This window comes from Dasypus novemcinctus, chromosome 18 (genome assembly GCF_030445035.2).
Source record: "Dasypus novemcinctus isolate mDasNov1 chromosome 18, mDasNov1.1.hap2, whole genome shotgun sequence".
NCBI lineage: Eukaryota > Metazoa > Chordata > Mammalia > Cingulata > Dasypodidae > Dasypus > Dasypus novemcinctus.
Genome location: NC_080690.1, coordinates 79794459 through 79817643, shown reverse-complemented (window position 1 = coordinate 79817643; position 23185 = coordinate 79794459). Strand labels below are relative to the sequence as shown.

The window sequence follows — 23185 nt, the reverse complement described above, 5'->3', positions numbered from 1 at the left end:
CCCTGAGTAAAGACGAAAGTTATCTGGTACTGACACTCGAACACAATCACTGAAGATTGGGGTGTATGTGCTTCTAGTACTTTCCTATTGAAGATCATTGTTGTTCAATTGAAGCACTACAAGTATAGCTCTACTTTTATGTTTACATTTTATATAAATGAAATCATACAACTAGCTTCACTGTTTTTCTTCCTACTTAGCATTTTAGCATGAACGTTCTTGTTAAATACTTCCTAATCAGTCTATAGTCCATTGTGTATTGAAACACTTGGCATAATCGTTCTTCTACTTAGCTGTGTCCCCCCTCCCTTTGGACTTCACAGTCTATTTCATTTTATGAGTCATCCCTGAGCTTTGCTTTTGTTTTCAGCTGTTTGAGGCTGTGTGCCCGTGGCTGAGAGCGCCGTGATGGGGTAAAGCTGCCTTGACTATGACCTTGGCCTCAACTTGGCAGCTTTACGAACTTGGGCTTTAACTCCTCATCCTTCAGCATTGACCGCAGTCACCTGGAGGGATTGTTAGAACAGGTTGCTGGGCCCATCCCCAAAGGTTCTGATTTGGAAGGGGCTGGGGGGAGGACCCGCATTTCTAACAAGTTCCCGGGCGATGATGGTCAGAGACCACAGGGAGACACGGGGCCCTAAGCTCCAGAGTCCTCATAAATCACAGACATAAATTCTCCTGGTAAATGACAAGGACTAACTGGCCTCGCTGATTGATATGAACCGTTTATGTCAAGCTGGGAAGCGGAAAGAACAGCCTACATAATTTTTACTGCTGTTGGGTGGTTTCTCACAAGTTTGGGTAAAAACAGCCCGCTCCTGGCACCTGGATGATTGCTCTTTCCCATAAAGATGCTGATTTAGTAATTGCCTTCTGTTCCTCTCCCCACTTCAATCTCAAGCCTAAGGTGTCCCACCAGGGACAGTGACATCGCCACAGTCAGAGTTTCACCTGCAACCCCTTCTGGGGCAGCTGAACACACACGAATTAAGCTCAGATCTCTACTAAGGGTCCTTCCCCTGAAAGGAGCTACAGCAGACCCCTGAGGTGAGGTGGAAGAGGCCAAAGGCAAGCAACTGGCAGAGATTCTGACCAACTCCCCAGATTCCTGGACGAGTGGATCATGGATGCCTTGGAAAAGATGAACCTCCCGGAATTGTCTAAGCCAGCAGAGGCTCCAGTCCCGGGTAAGCAGACCTCAGTGCACACTGGGCATTTGTAAGAAGGAAAGTCCCCGGGGTTTTTGGGAACATTGGGAATATCACAGCGCTGCCCTGAATACAAATGCTAGCTACTGAGAGGTTAGTGGTAAGAACTGCCAGTCTACTTTCCATCTACCCTAACCTCTCCGCTCTGTCCCCTCTCGTGCCGTTGGCTCGCTTACCACCTACACTAGCATTTCATGTGTCCTCACGACTTTTATCGGCTGCCTCTTTTACCAGTTGCTTTCCCATGTAGAATAAATTCACCCAATTCTGTCATGTTAAAAGTTTAAGTCGGCCTTTTCTTCTAAGCAGGAGTTAAGAAAAGGCTAGCTGTAAAGGGCTAGCTATATTTTAGGCTTTTCGGGCCACACATTTTCTGTCTCCACCGCTCACCCCTGCTGTTCTAGCACGAGGGCAGCCACAGGTGATGGTAAATAAGTGGGCGCGACTGTTCTAAACTCTTGTTTTACACGCAGGCGGTGCATAGGATACGGCCTGTGAGCCAAGCAGTGGGTTTCAAACTGGGTTGCTTGTGCCCCTGCGTAGAGAACTCTTAAAGATACTGCAGTGCTCCTATCAGCGCAGTTCTGACGTGGTCGATGCTCCCTGGGAATTGTCTTTAATATCAAGGTCTTATTGGTGGTGAATTTAGGGTTTAAGAGTCTTTAAAACCCAGGAACCTACAGTCCACCTATAGGAAAACCTCTTATTCCTAATTAGTTGACCTAATTTTCATCAAGATTATTGACTTTTCGCTTTGTAGTTTCTATAAAGAAATAAGACAGCGTATAGATTTAAGCAGCTTTAAGAACCCCAGATGTATATAATTTTGCTGAGTTACTCTCCATTAATTACCCTGCATTTGATTCAAGTACATCGATTCCTTTTATTCCATGTGATAACTGAAGTTATCAAAATAAAGTCTATGTTCATATGTGGTTTCATTAGCGTTTTCCAGCAGATGATCATGGTCCATGCACTTGTTAGAGTAAACTTGTGAGGCTTGTCCGCCGTTTATTGACCTAACCACGCTTAGGCCTTCTAAAACAGCTGTTCAAGTGACTCTTTTAATTTAAAGAGGTTTTGGATTAGAGGTTACATAGAAAGCATAAGGCTTTCCAGGGGATTCTAATGTGGTGAGGCTGAGAAATAGTTCCATGTATCCTTTCTCATCTAAATTTCCCACAGTTCTCTAAAATAGCTCTACTTGGCTCACTGTCTCTTTTAAACCCAGTGCTACTGGTGATAGAGTCGTGCTCCAGCAGAAATCTCAAGGATGATCAAATCTTCATGAAAATGGAAAGTAAACCTCAGGGTCCACGAGCTACTTTTGAACAGATATTCAGTATCGGCTGCCCACTCCATATTTTAATACCTATTTCTGGTTTCAACTGCCTTGCCTTCATTCTCTTTCTGTAGGACTAATTCTTTAAGTGCTCATGTTCTTTTGCCTACTCTTCAAAATTAGATCCCAGTGGACTGTTTTCACATCCTACTTGTCCTGGTTGATACCTCTTAAAGTTTGAATTATGCTCATGCCTCCCCAGCAGGGAATATCCCAGCCTGCATTTCCCCCTAAATCTCAGAATACTTTATCATTTCCCTTTTGTGTATATCTTCTGAGTCCCATAGTAACTTCAATTCTTCTGTCAAAAACTGACCATGTAATTTTCCTCCCTTCTAAGTCCATTTCTTCCTCTCTTCAAAAGGACAGATATTGCCCAATTCTACTTATGAAATATCTAGAATAAGCAAATTCATAGAGGCAAAGTAGATCAGAGGGGTTGGAGATAGGGGAAGGGGAACTGTTGTTTATGTAGTTTCTCTTTGGGGTGATGGAATTCTTGGTGATGAATGGTGGTGGGGATAGCACAGCGCTGCGAATGTAACTAGTACCTCTGAATCTTAACGGCTAACATAGGGAATCCTACACCACTTTTTTTTTCTTGAAAGTGATTTTATTTAAAAATGTGGCTTCTTGGCAAACGTCTTATTAAAAGTTAAACTTTTGTTTCATTTTTCTTCTTATAAGCCTATACTTTACGTGCAGAAGACTTTACTGGTATATTTTTAGCAGAGCCTGAACAATGAGGTTTATTTTCCACTAGTGTGAAAATATTTCAATGATTTAATAAAAATATTGTTTTCATTGATTGTGCCTTATACAGACTGAAAACTGAATGAACAATCTGAAACTGTCTGCCTCACTATCATAGTTCAGTTATCATTGAGCTCTGTGTTCCAATGGGCACTTAATCTGAAACATCTGAAAGTATATTTTTTCTAAATAGACTTGACTTTTTTTTTTTTGCTATTGACTTTTTTCCCCCTCTTTATTTTTTTTATGTTACATTAAAAAAAATGGGATCCCCATATATACTTCTCACCCCCCTTACCCCACTCCTCCCACTTCAACGACCTCTTTCATTGTGGGACATTCATCGCATTTGACTACACCACTTCTTAAAAATAAAAACAAAAATTAACCCATGAGGCCTCTTGTTCTCTCCCTGGGTAGAAGCAGGAATATGCATGTGAACTTCTGAAAGAAGCTTCTTTGAATTGTTTGTGGAAAGAAGGAATTCACAAAGTCAATCACCTTGTAGCCCTGAACCTGTGGCTTACCACATCATGACTATCATGCTAGGGTAGTAGGAGCTTAACAGTTGGAACCAGAAGGCTGAATTCAGGCCACCTTGAAGCCTCTTTATCATCCTGGTATATATTTCAGTAATACTGCTGTGACAAGCCCAATTCCACTCCTTCAGAGAATACGTGGTCCTCAAAAGCACTAGATGCACACCTGCAGGAGAAAAAGGAGCATGCAGATAAAGGAGAACTGGGTTTGTGTCCACATCATCAGATGCTGGAGTGATAAGTGATGGTGACCTGCTTCCCCATCCCGGGCTAACGTTACTGCCTTTTTACTGCTTCCATTGGTTACAGTATCTGTAATGCATCGTGGAGGATGGCTTTTCTTAAACCAGGAGACTTATAAGAGTCAACCTCCTGAAGTCTAAGAATATATTATATCAAGGTTGTGCTCCATGTTAGGATTTCAGATGCCTAGGTGAGGTGGACCCCATTTCAAAGACTAAAGAATGGGCAACTATGAGTGGGAGTGACTAACTCGATGACTCTGTTGGTAATCTACAGCAGGGCTTCTCAAACTTGACGCTGCCATTTTGGAGTAGATAATTCTCTGGGGGATGTTGTCCTGTGATTGTCGGGTGTTTAGTAGGGTCCCTGGCCCCTATCCAGGAGCAGCAATACCCCTTCTCCACAGTTGGGTCAATCAAAAATGCCTCCAGACACTGCCAAATACTACCACCCCTGGGGTGGGGGGGGCAAACTGCCTTCAGGTGAGCCACTGGCCTATAAGGGTTTTATTCCCTTCTCCATTACTGGTGCTATTTCAATCAGCTGCCTTACCATCAAACACTTGAGCTTCTCTAATGTGGTAGATATGGGTCATGGGCTAAACATCAGCCCACTGTTCGTTTCTGTAAGCTTTCAGTGAAACACAATGAAATGTTTAGATTGTCTTTGGCCACTTTCAGGCTGCAATGGCAGTGTTGAGTAGTTTATAACAGATCTTAAGATGTATAGATCCTAAACAATCATTTGGCTCTTTCATATAAAGTTTGACCTCTGATTATGAGGTTGAGGGAAATGTTTCCTACTCCACTAGAGCTTATGTTCCATCCCAGTAGTAGACACAAAAGCAGACTAAATTGTGATAACTTCTAATTAATTTGCTTGAGTGTTTTGGCAATTCAGAGTAGAAGCACGTAGCTCAAATTATGCTGAGCGAATGAAGCCAGGCACAAAATATGATTTTACTTACATAAAATACCCAGAATAGGGAAATCCATAAAGACAGAAAATTAGTAGTTGGCAGGGACTGGGGAGAAGGGAGAATGGTGAATGACTGCTTAACGCTGAATTTCCTTTTGAGGTGGGGATAAATGGTTCTGGGACTAGATAGTGGTAATGGCTGTACAATTCTGTGAATAACAATGCCATTGAACTGTAAATGTCAAAATGTTAAATTTTATGTCTCTTACCATAATACAAATAAAATAGACTCAAGAGTATTTAGAACCTTATCCATAAGGTCTGATCTAAAAGATACAGATAACGTGTATCACCCTTATATCTACACTGTCTTTTAGAGTGTATACAGGTGAAAACAATGGATGACCCAAAGCTGGGAGAAGCAGAAGAAGACTTGGAGGTAGAAAAGCCAGGTTGGTAAATACTATCTTTTGGGCATAAGTTTAGTGTTTGGAGGAATGCAGTGAAAAGCACCTCTTCTTGGTGATTCCTCACTTCTAGTACTTTAACTGGTGAATTTGTCAACTAAGTATGATTATTTTTTTGTTTTTTGTCTTTATTTTTTTATTACATTAAAAAAATATGAGGTCCCCATATACCCCCCACCCCTCTCACCCCACTCCTCCCCCCTTAACAACAATCTCCTCCATCATGAGACATTCATTGCATTTGGGGAATACATCTCTGAGCACTGCTGCACCTCATGGTCAATGGTCCACATCATAGCCCACACTCTTCCACGTTCCACCCAGGGGCCATGGGAGGACATACAGTGTCCAGTAACTGTCCCTGCAGCACCACCCAGGACAACTCCAAGTCCCGAAAATGGCTCCACTTCTCATCTTGTCCTCCTACTCCCACCCCCAGCAGCCACCATGGCCACTTTTTTCACACCAATGCCACATTTTCTTCGATTACCAATCACAATAGTTCATGAATAGAATATCAGTAAGTCCACTCTAATCCATATTCTATTCCTCCATCCTGTGGACCTTGGAATGGTTGTGTCCACTCCACATCTATATCAAGAGGAGGCTTACATTCCACATGGATGCTGGATGCAATCCTCCTGCTTTCAGTTGTAGGCACTCTAGGCTCCATGGTGTGGTGGTTGACATTCTTCAACTCCATGTTAGCTGAGTGGGGTAAGTCCAATAAATCAGAGTGTAGGAGCTGAAGTCTGTTGAGGCTCAGGGCCTGGCTATTACATGGTCAGTCCAGAGATTCTAAGTATGGTTTTTTACATTTCTACTTCTATTTTTCCCTCCAGGCAAAAAGGAGAGTGATAGAAACATGGTAGAAGTTATTTCTTCCCTCTGGAAGAATAAATTTTGCCCAGCAGACAGCGAAAATTTTCACTACAACGTCATCCCGTTCGTACCATTCTTTAATCCCAAAGCACCTGTAGAGCTAACGTCACACACACTGGTGCTCCAAGGGGCTGCTGGTGTTGGGAAAACCACGCTGGCCAAGAAGCTGATGTTGGACTGGACCGAGGATGAACTCGGGCAGACGTTCCGCTACGCTTTCTACCTCTGCTGCCGACGGCTCAACCGCGTGGGGCCGTGCACTTTTGCTGAGCTCGTCCTCCAGGGCTGGCCTGCCCTGCCGGAGGCCATCGTGGACGTCCTGGCGCAGCCACAGAAAGTGCTGTTCGTTGTTGACGGCTTCGATGAGCTGAGAGTCCCCCCTGGGGCGCTTATTCACGACCTGTGCGGCGACTGGAGGACACAGAAGCCGGTGCCCATCCTCCTGGGCAGCTTGCTGAAAAGGAAGATGTGCCCCAAGGCCACCCTGCTGGTCACCACGCGGCCCTGGGCGCTGAGGGAGCTCCGGCTCTTGGTGGAGCAGCCGGTCGTCCTGGAGGTGGAGGGCTTCTCGGAGTCGGACAGGGAGGAGTATTTCTTGAAGCACTTTGAAGACGAGGCCGGAGCCCTGCGCGCGCTGGCCGCCGCCAGGAGCAACGCAGCCTTGTTCGGCCTGGGCGCGGCGCCCCCGGTGTGCTGGATCATCTGCTCTTGCCTGAAGCTGCAGATGTTGAAGGGGCAGGACCCCACCCTGACCTGCCAGACCACCACCTCGCTCTTCCTGCGTTTCCTGTGCAGCCAGTTCACGCCCATGCCCGGCGCCCGCCCCACTGAGCGCCTCCAAGCCCCCATGAAGGCCCTGTGTCTCCTGGCTGTCCAGGGCATTTGGGCACGGACATCCACGTTCGACGGCGAGGACCTCAGGAGGCTCGGGCTAGAGGAGAGTGAGCTCGGCCTCTTCCTGGACAAGAGCATCCTCCTGAGGGACAGAGACTGTGAAGGCGCCTACTGCTTTGCCCACCTCAGCGTCCAGCAGTTTCTCGCTGCCATGTTCTACCTTCTGGGGGGCGAAGAGGAAGACAGGGACAGCAGCCGGTGGGATCTCTGGGATGTGGAGGAACTGCTTTCCAAGGAGGAAAGACTAAAGAACCCCAGCCTGACCCAAGTGGGGTACTTCTTATTTGGCCTCTTCAACGAAGAGAGAGTCAAGGAGCTGGAGACGACTTTTGGCTGCCAGATCTCAGTGGAGGTCAAACGACAATTGCTGAGATGCACAGCAAAGTATAATGAGAATAAACCCTTCTCTTCTATGATGGGCATGAAGGAATTATTTTACTGTCTTTATGAATCTCAGGAAGAGGAGTTTGTGAAGGATGTTGTGGGCCACTTCAAAGAAATGTCTTTTCACTTGATAAATACATCTGAAATGTTGTACTCTTCATTCTGTCTCAAGCATTGTCAAAACTTACAGAAAATCTCACTGCAGGTAGAAAAAGGAATATTTCTGGAGAATGACTCTACATCAGAATTGCACTCTCAGGCTGAGAGGTAAGAATTCCTTTTTACTTTCTTGGCTCTCTCATCTGCAGCCTTGTGTCCCATTTCATTGGGAAAAATTCAGAATCTCTCCTGTCCTCTGTAGCTTTGGGTCAGGTTTCTCTCTTGCTGGACTTCCTGCCTGCTTCCCACTCAAAGAGTGAAGCATGGTGTGCCTAGGATGGGGCTTTGGAACCAGCCCCTTGTTTTAACGTGGGGACTGGGTTGTAGGGCGTCTATAGATACTTACACCGTTTCATGTACTTTTCCCTCCATGATGATACTTGTTACCATTTCCCCATTCAATTAGTAGGTCATCTCCTGTCTTTCTTGCAGGTCCCAGAATGATCATCACTCTCTTCATCTCTGGATGGAGTTCTGTTGTGTGTTTAGCTCAAACAGGAACCTGAGCTTTCTGGAAGTAAGTCAAAGCTTCCTCAGTGACTCCTCGGTGAGGATACTTTGTGCACAAATTGTCCAAGGCACCTGTAATCTCCAGAAAGTGGTGTAAGTAGAAGCTACTTCTGGGATGGGATATCCTTGGTATGGCCAAGCTTCTTGCATGCATAATACTAGATAAAACCTGAATGCCTGGACAGACTGAAGTATACCAGATACCTGGTATAAAGATAAAATGGTTCCTACCCTCATCTGTGTAGTGGGAGAACAGTTATATCATTTTTATGACATTTGGTAGAGTTTGGATGTTGTCACTCTGCTGTGGGCATATTTGGTTAGGGTAAGTCTTAGCATGCCATTTAGTCTATCCATTTCTAAGAATTTTAGTAGATGAGTATAGAGGGTTGAATAGCATCTCCAAAATTCATGACTACCTGGTATCTGCACGTGTTATTTCCTATATTTGGAAATAGAGGGTCTTTGCAGATATAGTCAAGGTGAGGTCCTCTTGGATTATGGAGGCCCCCTAAATCCAATGACTGGCCTTATAAGAAGGGGAATTTGGAGACACACCCAGGGAAATTGGCCATGTGAGGTTGGTGGCAGAGATTGGAGTGATGTAGCTACAAGCCAAAGAGTCCTGGGGATCACTGGCCACCAGAAGCTAGAATAAGCAAAGAAGGATTCCTTCTTAGATCCCTCCAAGGGAACAGGGCTTGCTGACACCTCGATTTCAGACTTCTAGCCTCCAGACAAATGTCTATGGTTTAAACCAACAAGTTTGCAGCAGCCTGTTACAGCAACCCTAGGAAGTTAATATAAGTTCTCAATACAGTCAGTGGGAGAATATGGGCTTTGTAGCATCAGTTTCTCATGTGTACATAAAAACCCACAAGATGCTTAAGTAACTTGCTCAGTGTCAAATACTTGGGCCCAGATTAGAGTCCAGATCAAGCTTAATAAATTGTGCTTATATCATAGGACAAGTTTTTAGCACAGTGCCTCTACCTAGTTATCACTGATCAAGTGCTAGACAGTTAAATAACATTCTTGGTATGGCAGGTTCACTAGGAATAAGACTTAATCCCTTCCTTGGATAGATGACCATTTACAATGAACCATGTCAGTGGGACAATGAGAGGAGGTTTAGTCTTTTTATTATTTTTTGAAGATACATAGATCACAAAAAGTTACATTAAATATAAGAGGTTCCCACATACCCCACACCCCAACCCCCCCCCCATCCTCCCACATCAACAATCTCTTTCATTATTGTGGCACGTTCATTGATTTGGTAAATGTGTTTTGGAGCACTACTGCACCACATGGACTGTAGTTTACATTGTAGTTTACACTCTCCCCTGGTCCATTCAGTGGGTTATGGCAGGATCTATAATGTCCAGCATCTGTCCCTGCAATATCATTAAAGACAACTCCAAGTCCTGAAAATGCCCCCACATCACATCTTTTCTTTCCTCTCCCTGCCCTCAGCAACTACCATGGCCACTTTTTCCAGTTCAATGCTACAGTTTCTTCCATTACTAGTCACGATAGTTCCATAGTAGAATACCAGTAAGACCACTCTAATCCATATTTATTCCTCCACTGCATCTCTGTATCGAGAGGGGTCTTAGATCCCACATGACTGATGGATGCAATTCTCCTGCTTGCAGTTGTAGGCACTCTCAGTTCCCAGTTGTGGTGGTTGACCATCTTCACCTCCCTGTTAGCTGACCTGGGTAAGTTCAATGAACCAGAGAGTAGGAGCTGCAACTCTGCTGAGGCTCAGGGCCCAACTGGCACATGGCCAGTCCAGAGGTTCAAGTCTCCTGAGCATACACCAACCCCAGCACCAACCACCAGTTCAGTAAAAGTGACAGAAGAAGCATGTGTCAAAAGGCTCTGGAGGTTTAGGCTTCTACAGCTATAGGTCTGTGCAAGGAAGAAGGATTGGGTATACCTGGTAACTGGGCATTGGAAAAGACTTACCTGACCTGGCCCCCACAGGTCTGCCTGAACATGACAAAAGTCAGAAGTACATAGTGGCTGTATCTGTTAGCTATTGCTGTGTAAGAAATCACCCCAGACTTAGTGACTTAAAACCATGCACATCTATCTGTTTATGGGTCAGGGGTCTGGGCACAGCTTCGCTTCAGGGTTCTCCACTCCAGGGTCTCTCTCCATCCTGTAATCAAGCTGTTGGCCTGGTGTGAGCCTCATTTGAGGCTTGGGGTCCTCCTTCAAGTTCACACAGTGGCTGGCAGAATTCAGTTCCCTGCATACTATTGGATCAAAGATCCCATTGACTCCTAGTTCTCTGCTATGTAGTCCTCTCCATAGGGGAAACTTGAATACCTAAACTTTGAATCTGTTCCTGGAACTTAATATTGTTTGTTTATATAAATGATAGACTGTAAAAAGCCTTCAAGGTGACTTAGAATAAATACAACTTGATTAGCTAAGTTACTGCTAGCTAGTCTTGCCATGAAAGACTCGGGTAAGCCAAAGCCTACGAAAGCTGTAAATATCTTTGTGGTTTACCTTTTCCCTTACCCGTCTCTTCATTAGCAGTAGGATTCTAAACCTCAGTGCAGGGGTCTTTCTAAATTCCTGTAAAATGTGTTTTTTTTTTTGTCCTCAAGATTTAAGGAAAATGGTAGTCACTTTTCCCCCTTTATCAAAAAGCCATAGAGGGAAGCAGCTGTAGCTCAAGCAATTGAGCTCCTGTTTGCCATATGAGGACCCAGGTTCAATTCCCGGGACCTCCTGGTTTAAAAAAAGAACACCCCCCCCCAAGACTGCCTCTCCTAGACAGGTGTACCGCACCAAAAAGGTGATGACACAACAAGATAGAAAGAAAAAAAAAGCTTAGAATAAAATCCATTGTTTGAAATGAAACGTGGTTTATTTCCCTTGGGTAAAAGGTTGCGACAACGGATAAACAAGCTTTTATAGTGTCTAGGTCTGAAGCGCACTGCAGCATGTTGTTTACACATGCCTGCCTGCAATGCAAGGATTAAGCTAGAAGGAACCCTGTCCTTTTTTCCTCCCCTAGGATTAAACACGTCTCCCCTGCTGATGCTTATCGGGACTTCTGCCTGGCTCTGATTGGTAAGAAGACTCTGACGCACCTGATCCTGGAAGGCAGTGTCCAGGGCGAGCCACTGCTGCTGCTGTGCGAGTCCCTGAAACACTCCGGGTGTAACCTGCAGTACCTGAGGTAGCTCTCACGGTCTTGGCATCCTCGGTATCCCGAGGAGGATGCTTGAGCCACCAAGTGCTGCCGCGTGAATTAGAAAAAGGGCATGTATACGACTTACACCTAGATTTAAGTTTTATAGGCCTTGCCCCTTACATTTGTCTCTCAACCATTTTGAGTTTCTTCTGTATGGTGTGAGGTAGGTCCAACTTCCTCCTTTTGCTTGTGGATATCCAGTTGTCCCAGTACCACTTGTTGAAAAGATTGGACTCTGTGATGAATTGCATGGGCCACCTTGTCAAATCTATTGACCGTGAAGGTGTGGGTTTCTGAATATTCAATTTTTTATGGGCCTTCAATTCTATTCCATTAGTCTTGATTACTGTTTCTCTGTAACAAGCCTTGAGATTGGGATGTGTGGTGCCGTGAAGCATAGAAGCACATATCTGAAACAGGGCCTGGATGGGTTTTAGTCTCTAGTCTTTCCCCCAGCCAGCTTTCTTTTGCACTGAACTAACCCTGAATCCAAAGAAACACCCAGAATTGCCTTCTCTAGTCTAGGAAAAGATATCTCGGGCTGCAGGTTTTCTAACTTGTAATTCAGGGCAGGCATCGACCTTGACTTGCTACTCGGGACGCTGTGGGAGCATCAGTTGCCTTGTTCCCAGTAGCTCACTGGTTTAAAGAGATCCACACTACGCCCCTGCTCAGTTTGCTTTCCTGATGAGTACTCTAATTATCCCTGGACTCAAGATGCCATTTTTTCTTAGCTCAGTAGAAACTGCAGAATATTGGCTAGAAGCATAGTGTTTGAGAACTGAAAATGAGTCAAGTCCTTGCTCTGATATTTCTTTTTTTTTTTTTATTAAAGATTTTACCTTTATTTCTCTCCCCTTACTCCTCCACCCTGTTGTCTGCTCTCTTGTGTCCATTTGCTGTACTCTCGTGGGTGCAGCACCCCTCCTAGGTGGGTGGTGCTTTTTCGCGCAGGGTGACTCTTCTTGCATGAGGTAGGCTCTCCTTCTGTGCAGCAGCACTGCGTGTGGGCCAGCTCACCACACGGGCCAGGAGGCCCTAGGTTTGAACCCTGGACCTCCTATGTGGTAGGCAGATGCTCTATTAGTGGAGTCACATCTGCTTCCCTGTTTGGTTTTGACCTGTGCCTTCCCTTTTAAGATGGGTTTTGATAATTTAGTTAAGCATGGGATGTGAATTGTTTTACTCAGGGGCCAGGCACAAATGCAATCAATGATAATTTACTCATTTCTGATATGGCTGTTCTTTTAACTAGGGGGAAAAACCAAACTTTAAAATTCTAATGTTTGTCAGTGTGTAAATTGAGGCTCCGAAATTACAAATAGTTATACTGAATCTTATTCCACTTGATTTGAGAGAGGCACTTAATATTCTACCTGTAATCTGATTACATAAGTAGATATTTAATGTTTAAGCTTTTAGGGAAGAAAGATGCTGATTTTACGAGCTCCAAATTTACCCACGCGACACACATTCCAGGCACAATATGTGGATGATCTCCTTTAATTGCCTGGCATGTTATGAAGGTCTTCTATTTATGAGACATAGCCGTGACTCAAAGCTTGCCCCAGAGTCCCCCAGTACAGCCTATAAAGTACCTCTGCCTTGTGAGAGGGTCTGTGGTAAGAGTAGCTGGATTGTAGAGTCAATATGCTGGATTATCTGAATATTTTCCAAAATAGCCATACCAAATTCATATTCCCATCAACAGGCTTAGTCCCAGTTCTCTAAGTGTAACCTTGTAACACTTAAATTTTAGACCTGAATTCTTAGGTATCAAATCCCTAGTTTTATTTTATTTTACGGGGTACCGGGATTGAATTTGGGACCTTATACATGGGAAGCAGGTGCTCAGCCACTTGAGCCACATCTGTTCCCTAACAACTTTCAATTTTAATGTTAATTTATGAGACTGAAATTTCTTTTGTAGTTGTAGAAGGAAAAAACTTATTAAAATCTAAGCGGGGTTAGATTAAACTCAGGCAGAGAAAGTGATTGCGATGAAAGTGGCATTTGAGAAAAATACAAGCCATGTTGTTAATTTCAATGATAAGTATTACAGATATGTATTTTTTTCCTCTTGAGAATCGAAGGCATTTAGCTCTCCAATAATTCAGGCCAGAGTTGTATATGTATTGGAATGGAGGGAGATGAAAACTCAGTCTTCAGGGAAACGTCAGCTGGTAGAGCATCTGTGTCCTAAGAATGGCTTGTCCCTGTATCTCCTGCAGGTTGGAGTCCTGCTCAGGCACCGCTCAGCAATGGGCTGATCTCTTCTCCACCCTCAGAATCAACCAGTCCCTGACGTGCCTAAACCTCACATCCAGTGAGCTCTCAGAGGAGGGTGTGCGGTTGCTGTGTGCCACTCTGACCCACCCAAAGTGCTCCCTGCAGAGGCTGTCGTAAGTCTCCCGTCTTCCCGTGGAGCGCCTCCGTTTTAGATCTGGCTGTGGAGGGAGGGGCGGTGGTAACACCTGGACTTGGGAGTGTGCTGGGAGACCCAGTGGAAGCTCCTGTGTAGACGTGGCTCCCAGGGGTGGTCCCAGGCAGATGGCTGGTGCATCCTGCCCTTTTCCTGCTGTTCCTTCAGGGCTGTGTGTGCAAGGACTCGAGAGAGGGGAATCAGCAAGAGGGGAGGTAGCAGAGGACTCTAGCTTTTGGGGACGGCCAAGAGCTCTGGACTCTGGAAATGTTCTCACCGTCTTGCCTTCGTGTCATGCTTTTGCAGGCTGGAGAACTGCTGCCTCACAGAAGCCTGCTGCAAGGATCTCTCCTCTGCCCTGGTTGTCAACCAGAGGCTGACACACCTGTGCTTGGCCAAGAACCACCTCGGGGATGAAGGGGTGAAACTTCTGTGCGAGGGCTTGAGTTACCCTGACTGCAAGCTACAGATGCTGGTGTAAGTCCCTGTGAGCTGCCTTGGTGTGTGGACACACACTTGCCCACACTGGATTCAAGTAGGACAGATACGAGAGCTTAATTGCTCTAAATACCTATATTGAACGCAACTGGTAAGGCCCTGGTGGGGAACAGGGAAAGAAGAGATAGAAACAAGGAGAGAGGTTACCTGTACATCCTTCAGGGCAGGAGTTTGCCTCCTTTCCTCTTCCTTCTATGGGCATTTGGGATAGGTAACTCGTCCTCAGATCTGATTTCGTTTGTTTGCATGTTTATTTTTCAAATCGGGAACCAAACCCGGGAAGCAGGTGTTCAGCTGCTTGAGTCACATCTATTCCCCCAGATCCGATTTTGTGTTCTTAATGGTCACCTGCCATAATTCTGCCTGGAATTGGGAATAGACTGGGTTATATAGTAAGGGCTGGTTAACTTTCTTCTTTAAAATGCCAGATAAAAAATACTTCTAGGCTTTAGGGGCTACATGGTCCGTGGTACATACTTAGCTCTGCCATTGTCATGTGGATGTGTGAGGGAATGAGCGTGGCTGTATCCAGTGAAACTTTACTTACCAAAAATAGATGCCGGTCAGATTTGGCCCACGGGCTGTAGTGCACTGATCCTCGCTCATTGGGCCTGAGCCCAATATTGACTTCCTGCCCCTAACTGACCCATAGTTAGGGCAATTCTAAAGAGATTGTAGAGGACTAGAAACTCATTCTTACTCAGAAACTTTTTGGTTTTGATTTCTCTGGGGCTCTTGAGCCAGTTAACTTCTGGCTGGTCCTAGAAACTACCAATATCTTATTCTAGTACATATTTTAATCCAGACATATCCCAATAATTTAAGACTAAAGGGAAAAAAAACTTAAGTTTTCAGCTTCTAGTGGTGCGTAGTGAAAAGGAAAAGATTGCATCCCTACCTAAAGCCTATCCATCAGAACGTAAGTTCCTGTGGAACGCGATGCCATCAGTAAGTTAGAATTGATTTAGCATCAGAACAAATACAACAAGTGGCCAAAGCTTGTTAAGTGCAAAATTTTGCCAGGATTGTTTTGTTTTCTCCTAAGAAGCTTGAAATAGGTAACTTTATTTCAGTTTTACTAGTTAGAAAAACTGAAGCTTAGCCACTTAGAGTCCTTGATCACTTGTGAAGCCTAGTCAAAAACCGGAGTTGTTGGGGATTATTTAAAGTCCATGTTTGGCCAAGTTTCCATTTTCGTAAGACAGCTTTTAGAATGTTTTAACAGTCCCCTCCCCAGCCTCCTTGGGTACATGTAGGGCTTTGGAATTTGAGGCATGGCCTCGCGTTACCCGGCTAACTTTCAGCCTGGTCGTCATCCACGTGGTCTTGGTGGTACCCCCTTGGTCCCACAGCCTCTACTGTTAGGCCATGTTTGGGGCACAGGTTGCTGAGTTTGGCAACAGGTTCAGCTGCCTAAACGTACCACGTGACCATCCTCTTGTAGGGACTGACCTCCTAACCAGGAGGTTTTATAGCTGTCCCAGCCTGTAGGAGAATTTATAGCATTTAAGTTAGAAAAGCAGACAACAGATATTGGGAATAGTTGATGTTAGGACATGCCATGGTTCTATTGGCCCTATTTAAATCTAGAACTTGAGTGGGACAGAGTGTCAAACACAGGGAGGGGGGAATAGAAATGCCCCAACTATGCAGAAATTGAGCTTTCAGATTGTCATGGGTCTGTGAACCTGGAGTCTGAGCTCTTGATTTATAGGATATACTTTCACTGTAGGAAAATCTGTATCTTAGACTTTTGTTTTTCCACAAAAGGCAGCAGATGATGCCAGCATAACTCTCACCACCTAGCAGGGTGGAAACAATTTAATCATGGTTCTATTTGCATGCTCTCTCTAACCCTACTGGCAATATGTGCCTCAGTAGAAATAAACACCCACTTCAGAGGATTAAGCCACAGAGGAATAACAGACTTCATGTGATTGTCCTGCAGGTTGTGGTCTTGCAACATAACTAGATGCAGCTGCAAACACCTCGCGAAGCTTCTCCAAGGAAACTCCAGTCTAACACACTTGGACCTGGGTCTCAATCCCATAGCTGCTGGATTGTGGTTTCTCTGTGAGGCCTTGAAGGAGCCAAACTGCAACCTAAAATCCCTGTGGTGGGTGCTTTTAAAGTGTCTTGGAAAGCATTAACAGCTCTTTGCAGTAGAACCACTCCTTGTCCAGTTTTAGGAGAGGCCCTTCAGAAACTGAGTGCAGGTGACTGGGTGCTTAGGAGGAGCAGGAGCTAGATAGAGCTGACTCCGGGGAGTGGTGGGCTTCAAGAGCACACTGCTCCCACTGGGGTCTAGTGACCAGGAAGCAGCCCTGCTGCCCTCGCCTAGTACCAGGGAGCTGCCGCCTGGACATTGTTTCAGGAGGTGTGCTGGCTCCATGAACAGGCCAACGGGCTCTTCTGAGCCTTGGTCGAGTGAGTCTGACGGATGTAAACTTCCTCACAACCAGAGCCCTAATGGGGTGGGAATCTGGGTCATTCCTCCTTTAACCTTGCTGTGATAAAATACCCTGAAACAAGAGGTTCTCTTGCTTTTTGTCTTGGGTGTCCCTGGGGAACTTCTAGAATTCCTGGTGGTCAGGCTTCCCATGACAGACTAAATCTGGGGCATGGAGAAGTTGTCAGTAAGTTTTGGGGTGATATGTAACATAAAATTAACCGTTTTTAAATGATATTCAATACATTCACGATGTTGTGCAACTGTTTCTATCTAGTTCTAAAACATTTAATCACCTGGTAAAGAAATGCTATATCTATATTAAATGATTCAATTCATATGAAATACTCAGATATAGACAAATCCATAGATATAAAACATAGGTTGGTAGTTGTGAGGGGATAAAAGGAGGTGGCAAAATGGTAAGTAACTGCTTAAGGCTTGAATTTTTTTTAAAGACATGATTATTCCAAAACCTAGCCAAGTTTGAGAACGGCTGTATTAAAAGCTGGAGAGAATGCTGAGCAAACAAAGCAGGATTGGGATTCATCTTTGTACACATCTAGATGATGGCTGAATAGGTGCTTTGACCTCAGAACATGGATCAAATCCCGCCTGAGCTATTTGTTAGCTGTGATTTCTGACATTGAATTTTTTCCTTCTGAAATAGGCGATTCTTCTGAGTCATTCTAGCATTGCTAAAGCATTTGTTGAATTCCTTTCTGAACTTGTCAGCCTCACTGCACAGTTTTATGTAACAGGCATGTGTCTCCGTATTCTCTACCAAGCCCTAGACTTTCTCCATAAGCAAGACCCTCCTTATCTCTCTAGCTTTATCTCATGCTTTTCTCCCCACTCAACCGACCTCTTAGTTCCTACAACACACCCAACTCTCTCCCACCGCAAGGTCTTTGTTCTTGCTTTTCTTCCTGCCCGGGGCACTCGGGCATATACGGGGCTACCTGCAAATGCTTTACTTCTCACCTTAGTTACTATGAGGGGAAGAGAATGATTTATTTTCTTCCTCATTGTTTGGAGACCTCAGTGTTCTATCAGCATCTCCTCTTTAGTAGTAACTATAAACTGATTACAGAATCCCCCATCACTGGAACTACAAACTTCTAAAATTTAGGTAAAACTCCGATAACCTTGATTTCAAAGTATACAGTTCTGTGGCATTCAGTAGTCACAATGCCATGTAACCTGACAACAACTAATCTGCTTTCTCTTTCTACAAATGTGCTTTCTCTAGATATTTCATATAAAATGGAACTATATAATATGTGGCCCTTTGTGTTTGGCTTCTTTCACTTAGCATGATGTCTTCAAGGCGCACCTCCTTTGTAGCATGGATCAGGAATTTGTTCTTCATGGCTGAATAAGTCTATTATAGACATACCATGCTTTGTTTACCTGGCCACCTGGTCTAAATTCATATTTAGAGGAGAGCATGCTCTGGTCTCTGGACCTCCACCTGCCATCATGCTTGAGGCAGCAGGAGAAGGATGACTGGAGATACCACATTAGATGGTACAGAACTCCAGGGAACATGACTGGCAGTCAGTTGCCTTGGCTCAGCTCACTAGGCTATACATGAGCTGTATCTACCCTAAGGAAGCACCTCCTCATGCCCTCCACTAGAAAAAGCATCTTTTAGCTCTAAAGGGGCCTTGGGAGAAGAAGGTAAGGAATGGAGGCAATGACATTACTGAGTATGATTAACTTGACTCTGTAATGAGGTCTAACCAAGCAATCCAGTCCTTTGCACTGACTCTCAGGATTCCTTCTGATCCTTTGCTCTTTCTTTTCCCACCTCATATTCAAACCATCAGTGGCGCTTGAGGCACCTCGGCATCTGACAACCTACTCTTCCACAACCAACACCATGATCTGAGCTACTAACACCCTTATAGATTGTTGTATGATCTCTGAACTGGCTTCAGTCCTTGATTTTCTGCAGTTTCATAACCCATAAGCCAGGGGGATCTTTCAAGTTGTAAGTTGGATCTTGGCACTTCTAGTTCAAAAGAGTCAAAAGCTCCTATCTCATTACAGGTAAAGTGAAGGATTTTAGAATATCATACATGACCATATGTGGTCTTCTTGTTATGAACTAACTCTGTTTTCCTCCTTGATCTCTCAGCCTTACTAGCTTCCTTGCCATCTTTCTGGGGGCAGTAATTTTTCTCTGCCTGAATAACTCTCCTCCAATTACCATAATGGTTCCCACCCCTCATTTCTTTAGATTCGTTCCCTTCCCCTATCTTTCCTAACTACTGTGGATGCTCCTAGTACCTCCAAGGTGAACTCCCCCTTACCCTGTTCGTTTTAACATAGATCCATTGATCGCCAACTTCAATACAACATGCCTCATTGTCTGCTGTCACTAAAATAAACTCCATGAGGACAAGGACTATTCCCCCTACCCTTCCCCCACCCCCACTACTTCGTCACTCCTGGATCTCCAGCAAGTAAATGTGTCCCAGAAACATGGTAAGTTATCAATAACAACTTGCCGATGAATGAGTGGCTTATGTACTACTTCTCCACAGGCTCTGGGGCTGCTCCATCACGCCTTATTATTGCCAGGACTTTGCTTCCGCTCTCATCAGCAATCAGAGCCTGGAAACTCTGGACCTGGGCCAGAATATCTTGGGGCAGAGTGGAGTAACAGTGCTCTTTGAGGCTCTAAAACAAAAGAATGGTCCCCTAAAGACACTCAGGTATGGCCTTTCTGTTTCATATGGTGAATCTCCCATGAAGAGAGTACTTTGCTGCAGGGAGCATATTTCATGTCTGTTGATAGCATCCTTCTCCTAGCTTAGGGACTTCTCCAAAGTGCTCCTGTATTTTCATATTCCCTCTCAATTCTCCAGATGCCTGACAATGGGGTATACTGATGGGTTAAACCATCCTATAGGACAGGGTGTCTATACCATCCTCACATCTTAAAGAGAATACTTAGGTAGCTCTGGAGATCCCAGAAACAGGAACTAAGGTCTTGGCTTGACCTGTGGACCATAGTTTATAGATCCCTGTTTTAGTGTGTTATACACTGTTCTGCTTTTACTTTTTTTCCCCTGTAAGGATTATGGTAGAGGGTTGGTAGTGAGCCATGTTCTGTAATCTTTCCACCCCCACAAAAAATCCTAACTTCAAACACTTGTGGAAAAGCTCACTATCCTATTTGCTCAAGAATGGAATACTTGGAGTTTCTTGAGACTGAGACTTAGTCCAAGGTATTTTGGTTGTAAATATGATACAAACTGGCTTGACATTGTCATGCTTCTGTTTGTGGTACCAAGACCTATCAAACAAACAAAATGGTGACTAATCTACCCCTGTTTTTATCTCACATTTTGGATTTATTTTCATTGTCTCTTCCTTGGTGTCTGACCCCTTCTCTACTCACCCTACTTTTTTTTTTTTTTTTAAGGGAAAACATTTATTCTTTTTCCAAATGTTACAGTAAAAACCAGATGGAAGAGAATGGTTTTAGCAGTTAGGAAAAAAATTTACAAATCTGGGGCTTGGCCATTAAAAGTTATTTACAACGGGGAGAAAAAAACAAACGAGGTTGTTTCACATTAGAGACCTCCCCTCCCACGCCCAAAGCCTAATACTTGCTTACCAAGTCAAAAAGACACAGTTGATTCACAAGCTGGAGGTTTGAACTTGAGTACTAAGACATTTCTAAAAATCTAGACAGGGGCAGTGTCCTCCCCAGCGCAGCGGCCACTAGGCACAGCACAAGAGACTAAAACTCAACAGGGAGAAAGGCTGGACATTTAGGGTTTGGGAGTGCAGGCACCCCACTTCTGGCTCAGGGATTTGGGGAGCAGGGTAAACAAAACCTACGTAGAAAAGAATCAGGGAAGAAAACCAGCAACTGCTTCCTGGGTGGGGCCAGGAAAGGAGGTAGGGACAGGGGCAGGAACATTTCACCTCACTAACCTAACTTGGGGAATTGCAAAGCACCATCTCCAACTGGCCTCCAGAGGAAGACCAGATGGATGATGGGAGAATGCACAGGAGGGAGAGGAGAGGGAACGTGGCTGGGAAGAGGCAACAGCCCCTTCCTTTCTGGGCACAGGAAGGCAGCCAGGGCACCAGGTCCAGGCAGTGACCTCACAAGGACAGCACAGTTTTTGCAGCTTGGAGATCACCCACCTGCCCCCAACCCAGCTACTCATTCTGCTCGCTTGCAGGTGTAGGGACACTCTCCAGCGCCGAGGGAGTGGAGGGCTCTGCAGCCTGGGGCCCTGCCTCTTCTTCTGTGTCTCCTCCCTTGGAGGCTGGACTAGCCTCTGCCCCCTTGTGGGGCTCCTGGCTCTCAGGGGTAGCAACAGCCTTCCCCTCCTGGGCAGCGCCTTCGTCGCTGCAGACGCCCATCTCCCCCTGCTCCTGCTCTTCCTCTGGGTGAGGAGGCAGAGGAATCACCCCCACCCTCCTTCCGATTTCCCTTGAAGGACAGGCCGCTCAATTTGAAAGGCTTCTTGAAAGAGAATTTCTTCTTTTTCTTGGGGGTCTCCTTGGGGGGAGCCTCCGCCTTGGCCTCGGCGCCCTGGCTGGGGGGTGCTGGATCGATGGCATCGCAGTGGCCCCGGCTGCCTCATATGTTCCCTTCACAGGGGGCGACTCCCCTTCACCCTTGGGGGATGAGTCTCCATTGCTTTTCACGTGGGCGCTCTCCTGTGCGCTGGCCTTGGCGGGGGAGGTGCCGGCTGCCTCCTCGGCGTTCACGGGGCCCCGGGGAGCCTTGGCGCTCTGGCTGCCCAGGCTGGGGGTCTGCTGGGGGGCGCCCGGAGCCGCCCCGGGCTCGCGCCACAGGGGATGGTTCGGCGGGGTCGGCCGGGCGGGTGGAGGGGTGCCGGGGGCCTCCCGTCTGGGGGGGGGCGGGGTGCCGGGGGCCTCCCGTCTGGGGGGGGGGCGGGGTGCCGGGGGCCTCCCGTCTGGGGGGGGGCGGGGTGCCGGGGGCCTCCCGTCTGGGGGGGGGGGCGGGGTGCCGGGGGCCTCCCGTCTGGGGGGGGGGGCGGGGTGCCGGGGGCCTCCCGTCTGAGCTGCACCCCGGCTCAGCGCCCAAGCCGCTGGCAGCGCCCGTCACCGCTCCGCTCCGCGCTGGAATGCCCCCACCCTACTTCCAATCAGAGTTGGATGTCGCACTTTCTGTCATTAACCCTGGTGGCTATCTAATATCTCTAGCCAAATTTCCTGAAATAGTAACCTAGTGGGCTGGTTTGGACGCGCTGTATACCTCTCCTATCTTTAGCTGGTAGAAGCTGTGACCTACACAAAGCACGCTGTGCAGAGAAATCGTCAGGAAGAATAGACTTCAGAAGGACTATTGACAAACACCAGGGCTAGATGGTGTTAATACTGATGGATTAGACTGGAGGTCACGCAGATAATACGTAATCATGGAACTGGCAAAAGCCAGCTGGGTATCACTGCAGTGTTCTGACTTTAATCTGACTTCTGCTTTCTCTATAACATTTAAATGGGTCCCTACTTTGTCAGTCCAAATCCTTAAACATTTTCTACAAGTGTCCTGAAACAGACTTTGGCTTAGAATGAATTGCTCGAAACAGCAAAAATAGGTGCCTAGGGATCACTTCTTCTCTCTGATCTCCAGGCTGAAGATAGATCAATCTAGTGTGGAAATCCAGAAGCTGTTAAAGGAAGTGAAGGAAAGCAATCCAGAACTGACAATTGATTGTAATGATGCCAAGACAAACAGACCCTCATGTTGTGACTTCCTTTCTTGAATACCCAGAGATAATTTTCTACTAGTTGATCCTCCAGAAGGAGGGAAGATCTGGCCTCAAAGACTTCTCACTAATGAAGAGACAATCAAATGCCAATCACTGGATTAGATGTCAAGGTAGAACTTAGTTTTTTTTTTTTCTTGGGTTTATAGTAAATTCTGTACAGTTCTGTCCCCACTTCTGTTAGTTTCTCACAAGGGTAATAAAATGAAAATTAATGCACTTTGAGTGAAGTTGTACTTATATGTACTCCTCCCAAGAGCAAACTTAAAATAACTTTTCTTGGTGTTACTGAGAGGATCACAGGCTTCCTATTTCTTTGTCTTGTCCCAGCTCAGATTTTTTTCAGCCTAGTTTAATAGTTGCCTGAATCTACAGGATCAATATTTTTATTTTTGTCTTTAATTTTTTAATGTTTCATTAAACATTATGTTACATTAAACATAATGTTACATTAAACACTCCTCCCCCCATAACAACAGCCTCCTCCATCATCATGAGACATTGATTGCATATGGTGAATACATCT

The 23185-nt window shown here is 45.5% G+C and overlaps 1 protein-coding gene and 1 pseudogene across 1 annotated transcript; one reads left to right on the top strand and one right to left on the bottom strand.

Annotated features, from left to right (window-relative positions):
- The first annotated feature begins 408 nt into the window (after positions 1-408).
- Positions 409-22656, top strand: LOC101412699 (NACHT, LRR and PYD domains-containing protein 7). Its single transcript, XM_058279173.1, is given in 14 exon segments — positions 409-413; positions 455-612; positions 923-997; positions 1000-1112; positions 1115-1190; positions 5384-5458; positions 6316-7900; positions 8282-8395; positions 11343-11507; positions 13754-13924; positions 14251-14421; positions 16391-16558; positions 19444-19614; positions 22524-22656. Coding segments are annotated over 14 exon segments (3180 nt in total).
- LOC139436927 (MARCKS-related protein-like) lies at positions 21077-22064 on the bottom strand (annotated as a pseudogene).
- Positions 22657-23185: the final 529 nt, after the last annotated feature.